The sequence below is a fragment of the Melanerpes formicivorus genome, unplaced genomic scaffold, assembly GCF_026170545.1.
Source record: "Melanerpes formicivorus ecotype bairdi unplaced genomic scaffold, bMelFor1.0.p_v2 SCAF_25, whole genome shotgun sequence".
In the NCBI taxonomy this organism is placed as follows: domain Eukaryota; kingdom Metazoa; phylum Chordata; class Aves; order Piciformes; family Picidae; genus Melanerpes; species Melanerpes formicivorus.
In genome coordinates this window covers 1822000-1838270 of record NW_027142377.1, presented here as the reverse complement: position 1 = coordinate 1838270, position 16271 = coordinate 1822000, and the positions used below count along the sequence as shown (strand labels likewise).

The 16271-nt window shown below is 50.7% G+C and overlaps 1 protein-coding gene across 1 annotated transcript; it reads left to right on the top strand.

Moving 5' to 3' along the window:
- The first annotated feature begins 2281 nt into the window (after positions 1-2281).
- Positions 2282-16044, top strand: RAB1A (RAB1A, member RAS oncogene family). The gene is made up of 6 exons (XM_068153069.1): positions 2282-2507; positions 9791-9863; positions 11938-12033; positions 14023-14118; positions 15396-15527; positions 15757-16044. The coding sequence occupies exons 1-6, from the start codon at positions 2485-2487 to the stop codon at positions 15952-15954; spliced, it is 618 nt and encodes a 205-aa protein (XP_068009170.1). The 5' UTR covers positions 2282-2484; the 3' UTR covers positions 15955-16044.
- The last annotated feature ends 227 nt before the right edge of the window (positions 16045-16271 follow it).

Genomic DNA, 16271 nt, shown 5'->3' with positions numbered 1-16271 from the left:
CCTCTCCAGACTGAACAACCCCAACTCTCTCAGCATGTGAAGAGATCAACACCTAGGTGGCTGCAGCAACACTTTGCAGCTTGCCAGATGAAGAACAAAGTCCTACACACACACATCCCTGCACAGGATGTTTCAGTGATCTTGATATCTACTAGCAGGTGGTTCCTGCTGTCCTTTGAGCTGCTTGGAAGATAAACTTTGGTCAATGTTTTAGAGCATGCCCTTTGTAATGAAGTAAGATGAAATACTATGGACGTAGTGGGGAGCACAGGGCTGGTGAGGAGCAGCTGAGGGACCTGGGGGTGTTTAGCCTGGAGAAAAGGAGGCTGAGGTGAGGCCTTATTGCTCTCTACAGCTCCCTGAAAGGAGGTTGGAGCCAGGTGGGGGTTGGTCTCTTTTTCCCTAGTAACAAGTGATAGGATGAGAGCAAATGGCCTCAAGTTGCACCAGGGGAGGTTTAGGTTGGAGATTAGAAGAAACTTCTTGACTGAAAGGGTTCTCAAACACTGGCACAGGCTGCCCAGGGAAGTGGCTGAATCCCCATCCCTGGAGGTGTATCAAAGAGGCAGAGATGTGGTGTTGAGGGCCATGGTTCAGCCCTAGCCTTGGTAGAGTTAGAGTATGGTTGGACTCAATGATCTTAAAGGGATCTTCCAATCAAAATTATTCTATTCAGTTGAGGGATTCACTTGAGGGAAGGGATGCCATCCAGGCTTGAGAAGCAGCTAGTTCAGAAGCAGCAGACTAGTTCATGCTTGTAAAATGCTTTTGATAAAAGACACACTGGCAGTGCAAAAAGGGATTGTCACTTATTAGTGCATGTGGGGGAAAAGCAGTGCTAACTCCTCCAGATGCCCTATTCTCCAGATCCCAGAACCACAGAATCATTGCAATGGGAAAAGCCCTTTTAGCTCATGGAGTCCAACCATCCTCTAACTCTGCCAAGTCTGATGCTAAGTCATGTTCCTCAGCACCACCTCTCTGCTCCTTCCAAACACCTTCAGCGATGGAGATTCAATCACCTCCCTGGGGCAGCCTGTGACAGTCTTTGAGAACCCCTTCAGGAGAGAGGTTTCTTCTAATATCCAACTGTGGTGCAACTTGAGGCCATTTCCTCTCCCCCTATTGCTTGCTTCTAGAGAGAAGAGACTGACCTCCACCTCACTCCAACCACATCTCAGCGAGTTGTGGAGAGCCAGTTCTCCCCTCAGCCTCCTCTTCGCTAAATACCCCCAGTTCCCGCAGCTGCTCCTCCCCAGCCCTGTTCTCCGGATCCTTCACCAGCATTGTTGCCTTTCTCTGGAGACGCTGCAGCACCTCAAGGTTTCTTGTAGTGTGTGCCCCAAAACTGAACCCAGTAGTGAAGACGTGGCCTCACCAGTGCTTCCTACAGGGGGTCAATCACTTCCTTTGAAATCCATCCCAGCTTTGCCAGTCACCCCTGTTGTGTGTATTTTGGTGAGAGCTCCTCCACGTTCACCCCACACATGAGCAGCAGAGGGGTTTGTCCCGCTCCATCTCCGCTTCCCAGCGTCCAGGCCACCGCAGGCCTGCTCTCGCCTCCAAGATGGAATGTTTACAACCCGCTCCAGCTCGGACCTGCCTCGCTTGTCCCTCCTCACCGCCCCCCTGCCCCAGGGCCGTGTGGAATGCGTTCCGCCACGCTCGATAGGCGGATGTCGGTCACCAGCAGACTTAAGGCGGGGCTCGCAATCTCCTCACCGCCCGTGTTTAGAGCGGAGGAAATGGGAAAAATAAAAGCTGCGGCAGGGCCACACTGCGGGGTGAGAGAGCGATCGCATCGCAGGCGGGAAGGGCACGGCGGAGGCCCCACCGCCAAAGCCCAGCCGGAGGTTTCCCGGTCGGGGCTCCCACTGTCACTGCTCCCCACTTTCCCATTGCCCGGCGCCGCCGCCACCCGTCGCGAGGCGCCCTGCCCCGCCCCTCTCCTGGCCGCGCGGTGACTCGTCCCAGCTGCCACGTCTGCTCACTGACGTCACTCGGAGCCGGCCCCTCCCCAGCCAATCGACAGTGCCAACCGCCGCGCCGAGCCGCCGGGGCTCAGGGAAGAAAGGGCTGTCCGTGCGCATGCGCCTCCGCCCCCGCGGGGGCCAACGGGAAAGCGAGTCCCTCTGTCTCGCGAGCTGCCGCCCAGAGGCACGAGCGAGAGGCGGAGGCGCGGACTCGCTTTCCCGGCAGGCTCCGCGGCCGCCCCCCGGCCATGTAAGCGCTGCTCGGCAAGAGGCCGCCCCGTTTCCTGGTTGGGCTCTGGCAGCCATTTTGGGCTGAGGAGAGCGAGTGCGGAGGCCGTGGAGCAGGCAGGGCGCCGGCTGAGGGGCAGGCCGAGCCGAGCGCCGGGCGAAGGCGGCAGCTGTTGGTCGCTTGCATCTGCGGAGCGCCTGCTTCGGCGGCGGGAGGAGCCAGGCCGCGACCGCCCCCCCTCAGAGCGCACTCGTCGTCCCTCGGGCCGCGGGCCCCACGGACATGTCCAGCATGAATCCCGAATAGTGAGTGCGGGCAGGGGGAAGGCCTGGACGCGGTGTCGGGCCCCACCGTACCGCGCCGAGGGGTCGCGATCGGGCAGGCCGCGGGCGGGGCTGGGGGGGGTCGGGGAGGGGCAGGTGGCCGCCGCCGCCGGGTCTGACGCGAGGGGGGGTGGCTTGGATGGGTGGGCCGAGCAGTTGGGCCGCAGGGCCTCCGGCGACCCATCGCCTGCGCCCGGTCGCCGAGGGAGCCGGCCCCCGGAGGCCGTGTGGGTGCGGAGGGCAGGCGCTGGGCCTGCGGCTGCGATACCCGGGGGGGGGTTGGGTTACGGGCACCGGGGCTGGGGAGGGCGGAGGTCAGCCGCACGGCAGGCCTTGAAGAGTTAACGTCGCCCCTGCTCTAAATGGGCCCTGAGAACCGGCTGACTTCTGCATCCCGGCTCTCTCCTCCGGGAGCGCTGTCGGCGATGGAATAAGTATGGGCGCAGCCGACGGCGATTTTTCCGGACCTCGGAAATGCGCATCGGAGACCAGGCTCCAACAAGTGAAGGCGGGGGGCGGCGGAGCACCAGCGCTTTGTGAAAGCCGATCGTCCTGGCGGCCTGCTGCTGGCAGCTGAATAGTCAGAGGTCCACCCTTCACTTTAGCTGCAAGTCATGTGTGTGTCACATGGCTCTTGCAAAACACTTCTTGCCTATGTAGGTTTTGCAACGCTGTGACTTGATAATGAAATGCTCTTGGGGCTGTCTTGAGCTGAAAGAGGACTTGCCTAGAAGACCTGGCGATGGCACGGTGGTTGTTCGGAGGGTCATGGTACCTGGCTGTGTGAATATAGCCGTTTGCTCCTAACTGGCCTGCTCCGGAGCAAGGAGGTCTGAGCCCTCTGGTCAATAGTTGTCCGTATCCTGGCAACTGTAAGAGCAGCGATTTGCCCACCAGGGTGTCGAGGACAATAAACCTTGCTTTGCTCATGGATTATGGGTTTTTTTGAGTGAGTAAGAGGAGAGGCTTGGGATTAGTTTAAAAACACTTTGTAAACAGCTGCTGCTGTTGAGAGTTTGTAGAAGTGTTTCACTGCTGCTGGCTTTGGTGCTCCAGTTCGGGATGATGAAGCCACTGTGCTCTGTGTAACTGAAGTGGTTATTGAAATGCATGTGAGGTATGGATTTACTACCCTAGGGACCCAAGGCCTGTGGCCACAGATGGCTCTGCCATCTACTGGGCCTTGAACCATGCTTGTCCTCACTGATAAGGCTTCTGACTTGCATGGCTGTGGGGTTCTGTGTTCTCTGCTTATGGCAGCGCAGCTGCAAGCACTTTGGCCTTGTTAAAATCACCTGAAGAGCCGAGAGGAGTTGAAGGCAATGTAGTCATGAGCTAGTGTGAGGGAGTTGCTGACAACTAAGAGTACAGCCAGGAACTCAAGTTACATCTTGGCAAGATAGAACTGAACAACCTTGCTTGTGTGGCTTTGGAAAACACCAGAAGAGTGGCTGGAGTTAGTCAGTGGGTGAAAGGCCAATAAATTGTTGGTACTTGTGTGGTCTTGGTGATTCTCAGAGTTAAATTTACCTTGCAGGCTGGGGTTTGTAGTGAAATGCTGCCTTCAAAGCATTAGGCCACAAGCACTGCAGTATTGGGTCAAAAGTGGCTTTTCCCACAGAATATTCTGGCCATTCCTGAAGCCTCTCAGTGTTTGAGACCCTAATGCAGAGTTGGTTCCCTGCAGTCAGCTACTGGATGCTGCTTTGAAGGTGGAGAAAAACCTTTTGGGGGAGACTTGTTCTCAGTGAAGAGCATGCATTCCTAGTGGTGAGGGCAGCTGAGCTCTTGCAAGTAAAGCAAAGAGGAAAAGCTGTAGTGCAAGATGAATTTGTAGTATTTAATCGTCACTTCCTGACAGGGTTGTGCCTGCAGGATGAAGTTGGGATGTGGAAGGGTGTGGTGAGATGGACAGAAAATATCTGTCACTAATCTGTGTGCTCAGGTCACTGTTAAACCTAGAATAAGATTTATGGGCTTGTGACATTATTCCTGCTGATTACCTGGAACAGATGCAGGTACAGATGTGCATTTGTCCTTTCAGAAGTGCCTTGCCTCTAACAGCACATTCTCACTTCCCTGCCACAGCTTCAGATCAGGCTGTAGCCCCCAGTCCTGTGTAGCAGTCACGCCAGAGCTCTTGTCAGGGGTCAGTGAGATAGCTAGTTAAGGTTGCTTAATAAAAAGCCTTGCCTTCTACAATTTTCCTGTTGAAGTTAGAGACTTAGAAGCTGCTCGGGGCTCTGGGTCAACCTAGAGAGCTAGTTGAATGGAGTTGAAGGAGGATGGATGAGATATTAGTGCTAGCATTTGGAAGCTGAGTTCACAAAACACCTGCCCACCTAGCACTTGAATATGTCACTTGTGTGTTTCTCCCCCAGCCTCTCGTGGTGTTTAAATGAGCAAAGTGTCAGTGTTGGCTTAGTGTGGCTAGGTCCTTTCAGGTTCAGCATTTCCTATGCCTTCTGCAGGCTGACTGGTGGGTGAACAACCATCTTAACAGCCAGCTGGTACCAGGAATTCATCTTGAACAGTGTGCTTGACCAGCCTTGCTCTTCCTGGATCTTCTTCCAGGGAAGATGAGGAAGTGAAGTGCTTTTTAAGAGTAAACCTGGTCTGGTTTTTGGTTGGGTTTGGGGTTTTGTTGCTCTTGGGTTTTTTATTCTTCAGAGGTGTTGGAGACTACCTGTTGTGGGGTTTCACTTTTGTATGACAGGGTTGAGTAAATGACTGCTGAATGACAGCTTCTGGGTTGCTGGAACCACCTGAAGTTGTTTGTGCCCTAACCTTGCCAAACAACTCTGCAACGTGGCATTACATCTTCTGGAGTCTGTTTACTGCCACTGGCAGTATGTAATCACAGTGACAGGCTCCTCAAAAGTTCTTGGGTGGTTGAACAGAGTGGGGATTTGATGATGTCCTGTGTACCTGTTTACAGTAAACTAGCAGCTGATACCAGCGATGGAAGCTGATTCCAACAGTTCTTGCTGGAGACTTAGAACTGCTTAGCCTTGTCTGTTTTGGCAGAAACCCTGACAGGGGAGAAAAAAAAATTCCCCAGTACAAACAGCAATACCTTAAAGGTCCACAGGTCCTTTGTTCCACACAGCCTTGGCCAGGCCTGTCCTCAGCTTGACTTCCCAGTCTTCAGCTGAACCATTGTGTGGAAAACGTTTGTAAAAGGAGGACGCAGCTCTGCTCAGAAGTTGCAGGGCAGTCTTGGAGGTGCGTGGGGTTATTTTGGGGCAAGAGGCAATTAAGCTTAGCACATCTGTCCTCTATTTCTTTGGCAAGTTCCCATCTCCTCTTCCTAATGGGGAGGATTTGAAAGCCTTGCTCTTACCAACAATGCCTACCTGCCTTGCTACACTTGTTCTTCCAGTGTGCTCTCTCGAGTGCCAGGTGTGACTTGCTTGTATCAATGGTGAGAAATAGCTGAATGATACATCTGAGCTCACACTCCTGCAAGGAGTGTGGGGAAGGCTGTGCTGCAGAGCTCAATGTGCTTTAGAAAGGCTCCCCAAAACTGGAGGAGCTGGGTAAGTCTTCATGTTTAGGAAGAGCAGAAGTGGAGTGGCTTTTCAGGAGCAAATCCCAAAACTAAGCTGCAGGCTTGTTGGGCCCCTTGGCACAGCTGAACCTGTGAACACCAGTATTAGTGTGGTGCAGGCTAGGAGTAGATTCCTGCATGTTGTTGTAGCTTGTTTTCACCTTCTTTGTGATAAAAGGTGTGGTGCTGGAGACTGCTCTTCAGGGTGCAGCAGTGCTTTGTGACAGGCTGCTCATTTGGTTCTCAGGGCCTTTCTGTAGGTACTTGCTGTATTTGCAAAGGTACCTAGAAAGGGAGGCAGAGTGGTGTTGGAATATGGGATCACTTTAACTTTTTGAAACCTCACTAGTCAAGTTCTACTGAAATTGTGTGAGTTGATGCAGGCCTGAAGTGTTAATCCTGATTATCTGACAAAACTAGGCTTTGGTAACACCATTTCTAAGGTCAGAGACCTGGGTGAAGGCCAATTCCAGCCATGCTGCAGCTTGAGTGGCACTGGCCCTGGTTTTGGTGGGGATGAGGCAGCTGGCTCAAGTTGCCATATGAGCCTGTGGTTTCCACCTGCCTCTGAAAATACTGAAGTGCAAAGTGAGGGAAGGTCTTAATGGCAAGGATTTAAGGCTTGTGGGTTCTTGTTAACTTACTTAATAGTAGGGCTATGTATGAGCCATTATTGTTTCTGCACAGTGAAAGATTTAATAGCAGGGTAGAGCTGGTTGGGAGCTGCTCTTAACAGTAAGAGGAAAACAGGTTCCTTGGTACTTGGGGGCTGGGGAGACCTGAGGTCCCTTTGGAAGCAAGAGGAGACAAGTAAATTTTCAGACTCTTAGCTGAAGCCTTACCTACACCAGGTAGAAATGTTTCCCCATTAATTTAAGTGAAGACAAAGTAGTGGTAGTATTCATGTGTTAGCCTCCTTAAGGGGATTATAACATGCTGCAAGCTCTAATACTTCAGTGCTTACTGTAAGTAGTAATTTAACTTCAGAGCTGCTGAAAATTCTGGTTTTGCAGAGAACTGACCAACCAAAACTTCCTACTGAAGCAGGAAGGAGCTGTTTGAAGGCTGAGGCAGCTGTAGCTTCAGTTTATGCACAATCCTGGACACAGGTCTAACAGTGGACCAAGTTTCAGGGCCATAGCACCTTACTAACACAGGCTAAGAAGTTGTAAATGCCTCTGGCTACCTTTGCTGTTGGCTAGCCCCTTTGCCTCTGTCCTTGGATGGTGTTGGGTTTGAGGCAGCAGACCTGGTCAGTACAGCTGATGGTGATCCTTGGGCTGAAAACGTTTGTGGTAAAGCATGACTGTCCTGTCAGTGTGGCTGTGGTGGCGCTTCTGCAAGTGGAGCCACAGGAAACACAAGCCTCCTTTGAAGCACGCAAGGGAGGCAGTGCTCAGGGCTCTGGGTTGTGAGGTGGGATTTTGATGTCACCTTAGGGGCTTGGCTTACTTGAGCTTTGAGAACCATGGATTTCATCTGTGCTCACCAGTGTGAGAGTGCAAGTGCTTCTGGTCAGGATTGATGCTTCAGGTGTCTTGAAGCTGTTGAGATGTGAGCTGAGATGTAAGGGAACACCTCCCTTGGGTAGTTTGGGTTAATAACTTGTTCTGCTGAAGTCCTTTTGTGTTACCTGAGAGGTGGAGTAGGGAGTTCTGTGACTGTGCACTGCCAGGTATCCTTTGAGGTTGGGATTTTGTTGTGGGGTTGGTTTGGGGGGTGAGGGTTGGTTTGTTGTTGTGTGTGTTGTTTTGTATTTCCAAATGCCTTGAGTTCTTAGCTTTATTTTTAAGGGTCAGCTTATTAGTTGCTACATTTAGAATCATAGAGTTGTTAGGGTTGGAAGGCCTCAAGTATCATCCAGCTCCAACCCCCCTGCCATGGGCAGGGACACCTCCCACTACAGCAGGTTGCTCACAGCCACATCCAGCCTGGCCTTAAAACCCTTCAGGAGCAAGGCTTTCACCACCTCCCTGGGCAACCTGTGCCATTTGCCACTTCTGCTGCAGAAACTGGTGAAGGCTTTAGATGAATGTGTTCTTGCAGCCTGGGCCCAGCCAAGATGAGATTTGGGCACTTGAGTATAGGAGTGGTTAACTGAGTAGTTAACCATCTGTTTGGCTGTTATCAGCTGGTGATGGATGCAGTTTCCTGGCTGGATCCCTGCCAATCAGAGTCAATGACGTTGTGAGCAGGAATAATAGGTGGAGGCAGTTTAACTTCAGGCATTCACATAAATTTTATCTTGTCAGTCTGGTTAAGTGGGTATAGAAACACATCTGTTGTAAACCAGTGGTTAACACAGAACCAGTCTTGATGCTGGGCACTGCAGGGTTGAAAAGCTGTAAAGCTCAAAATGGGTTAGTGTAGAACTTAGAGCAAAATAACTTGTCAGTGGTGCTTTGATGCCTCTTTCTCTGCCACTGTATTCCTAAACCTCCTCCTCAGTGATAACACAAACCATGTTTTGCTAACAATGAAATCTTCCCTAGCCTTTGAAGTGTAAGACTTGGTTGGTCACTGATGATACTGTGCTTGTTCCCTTGGTATTGTGAGAACGCAACATTAAGCAAAGTAGTGTCTCCTCTTCCAATGTAACTTGAATTCCTGTTCTCATAGGCTGGTGTGGAAGGTGGCTGTTCATTTGCAAGAAAGATCTGGAGGTGCTGGAAGGGGTCCAGAGAAAGGCCATGAGGATGAGCAGAGGGCTGGAGCTCCTCTCCTATGGAGACAGACTGGGAGAGTTGGGGTTGTTCAGTCTGGAGAAGGCTCTGAGGAGACCTTCTTGTGGCCTTCCAGTATCTGAAGGGGGCTACAAGAAAGCTGGGGAGGGACTTTTGAGGCTGTCAGGGAGTGATAGGACTGGGGGAATGGAGCAAAACTAGAAGTGGGGAGATTCAGATTGGATGTTAGGAAGAAACTCTTCCCCATGAGGGTGGTGAGACCCTGGCACAGGTTGCCCAGGGAGGTGGTGGAAGCCTCCTGCCTGGAGGTTTTTGAGGCCAGGCTGGCTGTGGCTGTGAGCAGCCTGCTGCAGTGTGAGGTGTCCCTGCCCATGGCAGGGGGTTTGGAACTGGCTGATCCTTGAGGTCCCTTCCCACCCTGACAATCTTATGATTCTATGATTTGTTTTGCTGCGGTCAATGGTTTGTGTATTTGAATGACATACTGTGCTGTTGGGTTCTGCTGGACCTTAAATGTGGGTAAATTGAAGAAAGAATTAAATGCTTTTGGTGAGCTACATGGTATTGATGAGGCTGGGCAGTGGAATCAAGCCTTTGGCCTGAAAGAAGAGGCAGAGATAGTGGCTGTGGTGGGCAGTGGGCTGTTACTTGTGTGCTGCTCCAGTTATTGAACCAAACAGGGTGGCTTGCACTTAATTGCAAAGCAGGATTTTAATCTGAGCTATTCCTTGCAAGGAGGGAAGCAGGTCTGTGTTAATCTTGGTGACAGTCACACCAGCATCCCTAGAGGAGTCTCCTAGGAAAGCACAGTTCTACACACACACTGTGGTGAGAGCATCTGCCTCGCTCTTCTCTCACGGAGTAAATCGTGGGACTGTCTAAACTGGACAGAGAAGGCTGGGGTTGTAGGGGCTTCCCTACCAGTGAGTTAATGTGCCTTTCTCAATCATCACTATGTACTAGCTGTGAGGAACTTGCTTTGCAGTTGTGGTTTTCATTAAGTGACTGACTTTATTTTTTCCCTCCTACAGTGACTATTTATTCAAGCTACTGCTGATTGGAGACTCCGGTGTCGGGAAATCTTGCCTTCTACTTAGGTTTGCAGTAAGTGATCCTCTTTGAAAACTTGATGTGGCAAAACCCCACCAGACACTTAGTAACAACCTGATGTCTGTCAGGTCTGGTATACCAGGGAATAAGTGAAAATAGTGTAGACCCCTCCTGTCTTCTGCATTTGTTTCTAGCTGATGTTTGGGTGATGTGGAAAGGCAAAAAGTAAATCAGGAATGTCCAGCAAAGTTTACTTCTCAATTTCCTGCTGCTTGAGGAAAAGAGAGCTTAATTCAGCTTCCAGCATTACCCTGCAACCACAAGAACAGACTTGAGTTCTGGGGTGTGTGGCTTGAGGCTTGAAGAGTACAAATGTGGCAGGGCAAGGCCTTGATCACTTACTACTTGATCTGAATTTTTACAGCAAGGGGAAGTTTGATATCTCCATTGCAAGAGCCTCCCAGTTGCTTAGCCAGAGGGAGAGATCCTTTATAGAGCAGTGTAGGAATGCTGAGGCCTTGGGCTTTCTTCAGTGAATGGGTGTGGGGTAAATGTTAAGATTGCTGGTGGAATGCTGTGGAATTTGATGCAAGAAGCTCTAGTTTTCCTTGTCAGCAAGAAAAGTTAAAAGGGGTTTGACAGCTCTGAGTAGACAAAGCTGGAGTCCAGTGAACTCCTTACCTACTTCTGTGTCAAAGTACAGCATTACACGGATGTGGGAGGAGAGAGGGAGGAAGGGACTATGTAGGCCATCACTTCAGCAGCTGGGATTCTTTTACTACTGCAGGATGAGGGCAGCAGTTTTGCAGCTGTGGGAAGAGCCTGTTGTGTTGTCCATATGAAAAGGTGGCCTGGTGTGTGCAAGGAGCATCACCTCAGTTAAAGCTGTCCCAGGGAGGCACTAAAGCCACTGTGAGCACTGGAAAGGCGTGACCTGCTCTGCTCCCAGCACTGGAGCAGTACTCCCAGATTGGTCTAGCCTGCATCTCTTGTTGAGACTTCTGAATTTTGGGTTCATGTAAATAATGCAGCTCTTGGGGGGTTGATAGCCACTTTGTGGTGTTTCTTGAAGTAGCATTTTTTCCCTTGAGAAATTTGACTTCAATTCTTCTTTTTCACCCTAACAGCAAGGGATGAGTGCAGCATTCACTTACACCTCTTCTTCCTGATGTAGGTGCAATGGCATCAGGCTTTTCAGACATAACCTTTTGAGTGTTGAAATGTTAAGGAAATAAATGCTGCATCATTCTAGAAGGCTTTATTCTTGCTTGCATGTGTTCCCTCAGGCAGATCTATTACCCAAGGTGTTTTCCCATTCACAACCCAAAGCAATCCCTTGCTTTTGTGAGAGCTGTTGGCTTCCTAAAGCCTTGTGTGGTATAGTTCACCTGAAGTTCTATCCTACTGGTCCTTGGGGAACAGAAGCTTCCTTCCTGCTGGCAAGCTAATGGTCACTAGAAGGTAGCAAAGACTGAACCAGCACTTTCTCTGTGCCTGGAGGCCTGCTGGAAACTGCAGCTGGGGCCATGAAAGCTGCTGCAAGCAGTGCTGGGCTTTCCTCTCTGTATTGACACAGCCTGCAGAGCAGGCAATTTAACACAGGTACCCCAGCTGTAACTAGCAGCCAGCTAGCTGCCCTAGCAACCAGCTGTGGCTGCAGAGGATCTGATGTTCAGATGTGGTGTGTGGCTGAGGCAAAGCCTCTGACTTGCAGGTAGCTGTTGTGTAGTGCAGATGAAAAACCATCAAAGGAAGATAAAAATCTGAGGCATTTTAATAACTAATGTTTTTTAAATAGCTCTTCAGTTGGCCAACATGAGCAGAGGCTCTTTTAAACTATAGTTGAAAAGGACTTAACAGGGCAGGATTTCATAGTATCATAATATCAGTCAGGGTTGGAAGGATTTCCAGAGAAGAGGCTTTGGGGCTGGTTTGGGGAACACAAAGCCCCCACTTTGCAGACTTTTGAAAAGCAGCCAATGCTTAGCTACCTACTAGCTGGCTACCTGCAGGACCTTCCACAGAGTGTCACACTGGCTTTGATAGGGAACTAAGTACCTTTGCCTGTGAAATGAATGAGTACAAAGGAAGTGGAGCTGGCTTGACTTGTGTTCACTCTTTCTCCTAGGATGACACGTACACAGAAAGTTACATCAGCACGATTGGTGTGGACTTCAAAATCAGAACTATAGAACTAGATGGGAAAACAATCAAGCTTCAGATAGTAAGTAGCATTTCTCAACCCCTGGCTACTGTAATCTGGCAAGGCAGAGTTACATTCCTGCCTGTTGGTGCTTACCTTTGTACTTTAACCATTCCAGAAGCACTATCTTCCCTGTTAGAGGAGGCTGGGCAGTTTCCACAAGATTACAAGGCTTCCCATGACCTGCCCTTGGAGAAGGAGGCCTACCCAGGCTCTGCCTGGAGGAAATCAGCTGTCAGAGATTTACTGTCCTGGGAAGAAAAAGCTGGGATGTGTAAAAGGCAGCATGGGCTGTGAGCTGAGGAAAGGATAGAGCCCTATGCTGAGGGCTCTCCTACCAAAACTGCTGCAGTTCTGCAGTGCTTAGCAAGGGTTTGTGTAAGTGCAAGGACTTAGTGACACTAAAGCTTAGGGGGAGCATTGATCTACTTGAGGGGTAAGAAGGCTCTACAGAGGAACCTGCACAGGCTGGGGCCAGTAGAATGAAATTCAACAAGGCCAAGGGCTGGGTGCTGCACTTGGGTCATAACTACTATGAATGCTCCAGGCTTGGAGCAGAGTGGCTGGGAACTGCCCAGCAGAGAGAGATCTGGGGCTGTTTCTTGACAGCTGGCTGAAGATAAGCCAGAGGGTGCCTGGGTGGCCAAGAAGGCCACCAGCAGCCTGGCCTGGATCAGCCATGGTGTGAGCAGCAGGAGCAGGGAAGTGATTGTTTCCCTCAGCACTGGGGAGGCCCCAGCTTGAGTCCTGCTTTCAGTTTTGGGGCCCTCACTACAAGGACATTGGGTGACTGCAGCAGGTTCAGAGAAAGGCAGTGAAGCTGGAAATGGCCTCAAGCTGCCCCAGGGGAGGTTTAGGTTGGTTATTAGAAGAAGGGTTCTCACCACTGGAACAGGCTACCCATGGAGGTGGCTGAATCCCCATCCCAAGAGGTGTCTCAAAGAGGCAGAGGTGTGGTGCTGAGGTCCATGGCTTAGTCCCAGCCCTTGGTATAGAGAATGGTTGGGCTCAATTTTAAAGGTCCTTTCCACCTGAAACACTTCTGTGATACTACAGTTGTCCAAGACTTCTACAGCAGCTGGTGATAGGAGGCTGCATTGTCTAGTGCTGGAAGCTCTGCTGTTGTGTCAGTGTTTCCCACTCCAGTCAACAAGTGCTTGTGCCTGGCCTGTCTGCCTCAGCACTGGGCAGTGTTTGCTGCTTGTGCTTTTGGCCTTGGCATAAGCAGGGGACTAGACTTGGCAGATCTTCCCTCTAATCTTGAAGCGCTATAAAAGGGTGACTGGATGTAATGAAATCTAATATCTGTGCAAGGTCACACAATCCTTCTCAGCCACTGCTTCCAGCTCAGGACTTGAAGGCAATGACTTGGGGTTTCTGGGCCCTGTTGTGGAGTAGCAGTCCAGTTTACAGCCAGAGGCCTGAGCCTCCATACTTGAATGTAGCTGTCCTGAGTCCAGAGCAGCCCACTAGGAATGCTGTCACTGCTGAAACCTGCCAAGCAGCTAGCCCTGTTCTTCATGTGGCTCCAGAGAGCTGTTTGGGTGAGTGCTGATGTCCTTCCTTCACTCCCAGCAGGAGAAGGGGACCAGGTTTACTTTGAATTGTTGCACTTGCTGCCTGCAAATACTTTTGCTGCAGCTCCTGTGCTAAGGAAGCTGAAGAAAGTGGTGATGGCAGAGACCCACATCTCTCTGACCTTAGCTCTGCCAGGTGTCCAAGCCCTGGCTCATGTTTGTTGTTCTAACCACTGAACTGTGGCTGCTGCTTGGGTCTGAACTGCCCTGGTGATTTCCTCAGTGAGCTCTCTTCAGTGCACTTGTCAAAACCCGTGCCAAGGAGCACTCCCAGAAGTGCACCTACTGAAGTGTAACTTTCTCACCTGGAACACTTGGATCTTCTCAGAACCCCTTAGGTGTCTGCTGGTGTAGAGCCATCTCTGTGGCTGTGGGTTGGATGGCTGCTGAGCTGCATTTCTGGTGGGGGCTGACCCTGTCCTTTGTCTTGCAGTGGGACACGGCAGGGCAGGAGAGGTTTCGAACCATCACTTCCAGTTACTATAGGGGTGCTCATGGCATCATCGTGGTGTATGATGTTACAGACCAGGTAAGTGTTCAGCCTCTGCCTGGAGAGCTGCTCCAGCTGGAGTGTACCAGGCTGCTGAGTAAATCAACCTGGGAAATGAATAACTTGGCACTTGTGGAAGGAGACAGGGACTGTGTTCTCCAGGCTGCACTAAGCTTTATCGTGCCACATGTAGGTGTGAAGTTTCTAGTTTGGGGCTAAGCCCAGCTATAACAGGAGTGGAGGGACCTGTGGCTCTAAAGCAGTTGTGTCATAGGCTTAACCTCAGACTTGGTGGGCAGGGAGCTGAGTGTTCTATGTGAGCACTCTCACTCTGCCTTTGGTTGCAGGAAATCAGTTACTGATGGAAGTTGTTGAAAGATTGCTGAATGTGTGGCATTTGAAACCAAAAATTGCCTGTGTGGAGGACACAGGTGAGGCAGTGTTTTCTGTGGGAGCAGCTCTGAAGAGGACTGCTGCAGTTACCCTGTTTGAAGGGCTCTTAGGAAGTGTAGAGTTTCCTGACCAGAAAAAGAAGGATTGGTTCCATCACTGACTTGATCAGCACAGCAGCTCTGCACTTCTGCAGGCAAAGGTTGTTCCAGCATCTCCGCAGTGGTGTGGTTTGCACCTGCTCCTGGTGCTTTCTAAATGCCTGGGGTTGTAGTTTCAGCTGTGCCATGGCTTATCTCTGCTGCTGGAGGAGGAGGAAGAGTCCCAGATGGTCAAAGCTGTCTGTTGAAGCTGTGGAGCAGCAAAGAATAAGCAGGGGGAGTACAGCAAGGGAGGAAGGAAGGGCTGATAGTGAGGGAGCTGGGGTTGTTTAGCTTGGAGGAGGCTCAGGGGAAACCTTATTGCTCTCTACAACTATCTGAAGGGAGGTTGTAGCCAGGTGGGGGTTGGTCTCTTCTCCCAGGCAACCAGCACCAGAACAAGAGGACACAGTCTCAAGCTGCACCAGGGGAGGTTTAGGCTGGAGGTGAGGAGAAAGTTCTTCACGGAGAGAGATTGACCACTGTAATGTGCTGCCCAGGGAGGTGGTAGAGTCCCTGTTGGTGTTCAGAAAAGGACTGGATGTGGCACTTGGAGCCATGGTTTAGTTGTCAGGAGGTGTTAGGTATTAGGAATAGGTTGGACTTGATCTCTCAGGTCTTTTTCCAACCTGGTTGATTCTATGATTCTATGGAGCAAGAGCTGTGTAGAGCTGATGGTGACACTCCTGTCCCATGAGTCTCACCAAGCACAGATCACACAACTCCATGCGTTCTGCCACCTTCCTCTTGGCCAGGGCTCCTGCTTACAGTTCTCTTGCCCCCTAGGAGTCTTTCAACAACGTGAAGCAGTGGCTGCAGGAGATAGACCGTTACGCCAGTGAGAACGTCAACAAGTTGTTGGTGGGGAACAAATGTGATCTGACCACAAAGAAAGTAGTAGACTATACAACAGCAAAGGTAGGTCGATATTTGCTTGGGTGAGCACCACCTCTGGATTGTAATGCCCTCGAGTAAGTGCTGGAGTGGGAAAGGGCCATGGTACACCGGTGCCACAAACAGGAGGAGCTGGCTGCGCTTTGGGAGCGGGGTGGTGGTGTGGGACTGGTGGCTGACCAGGATGTGCACCCGGAACCAAGGTGAGGCATCGGTGCCTGAGCTTACTCCAATTTGTCTCTTCAATTTGCAGGAATTTGCAGATTCCCTTGGAATTCCCTTTTTGGAAACCAGTGCAAAGAATGCTACAAATGTAGAACAGTCTTTCATGACCATGGCTGCTGAGATCAAAAAGCGAATGGGGCCGGGAGCGACGGCTGGCGGTGCCGAGAAGTCCAATGTGAAAATTCAGAGCACTCCAGTCAAGCAGTCCAGCGGAGGTTGCTGCTAAAACTTGCCTCCCTCCCTTCCTCCTCCTCTTCCTCCTCCTCTCCCCCTTTTGTCTCACAACAATTAATTTGCAATCTGAAAACCCAAGTGAAAACAAAAACAAAAAAAAATCGCCTGAATTGTACTGTATGTAGCTGCACTACAACAGATTCTTAACCGTCTCCACAAAGGTCAGAGATTGTACCTGGTCAATACTGACTTCTGTTTGGCTTTGGTTTTTTTTTTTATTCCCTTGACTCCAGTCAGCTTCACTTCATTTTCAGAACCGTTTCAAACCTTTTCTGTTGGGGTTTGGGTGGGGTTTTTGTTTCTTTTGGT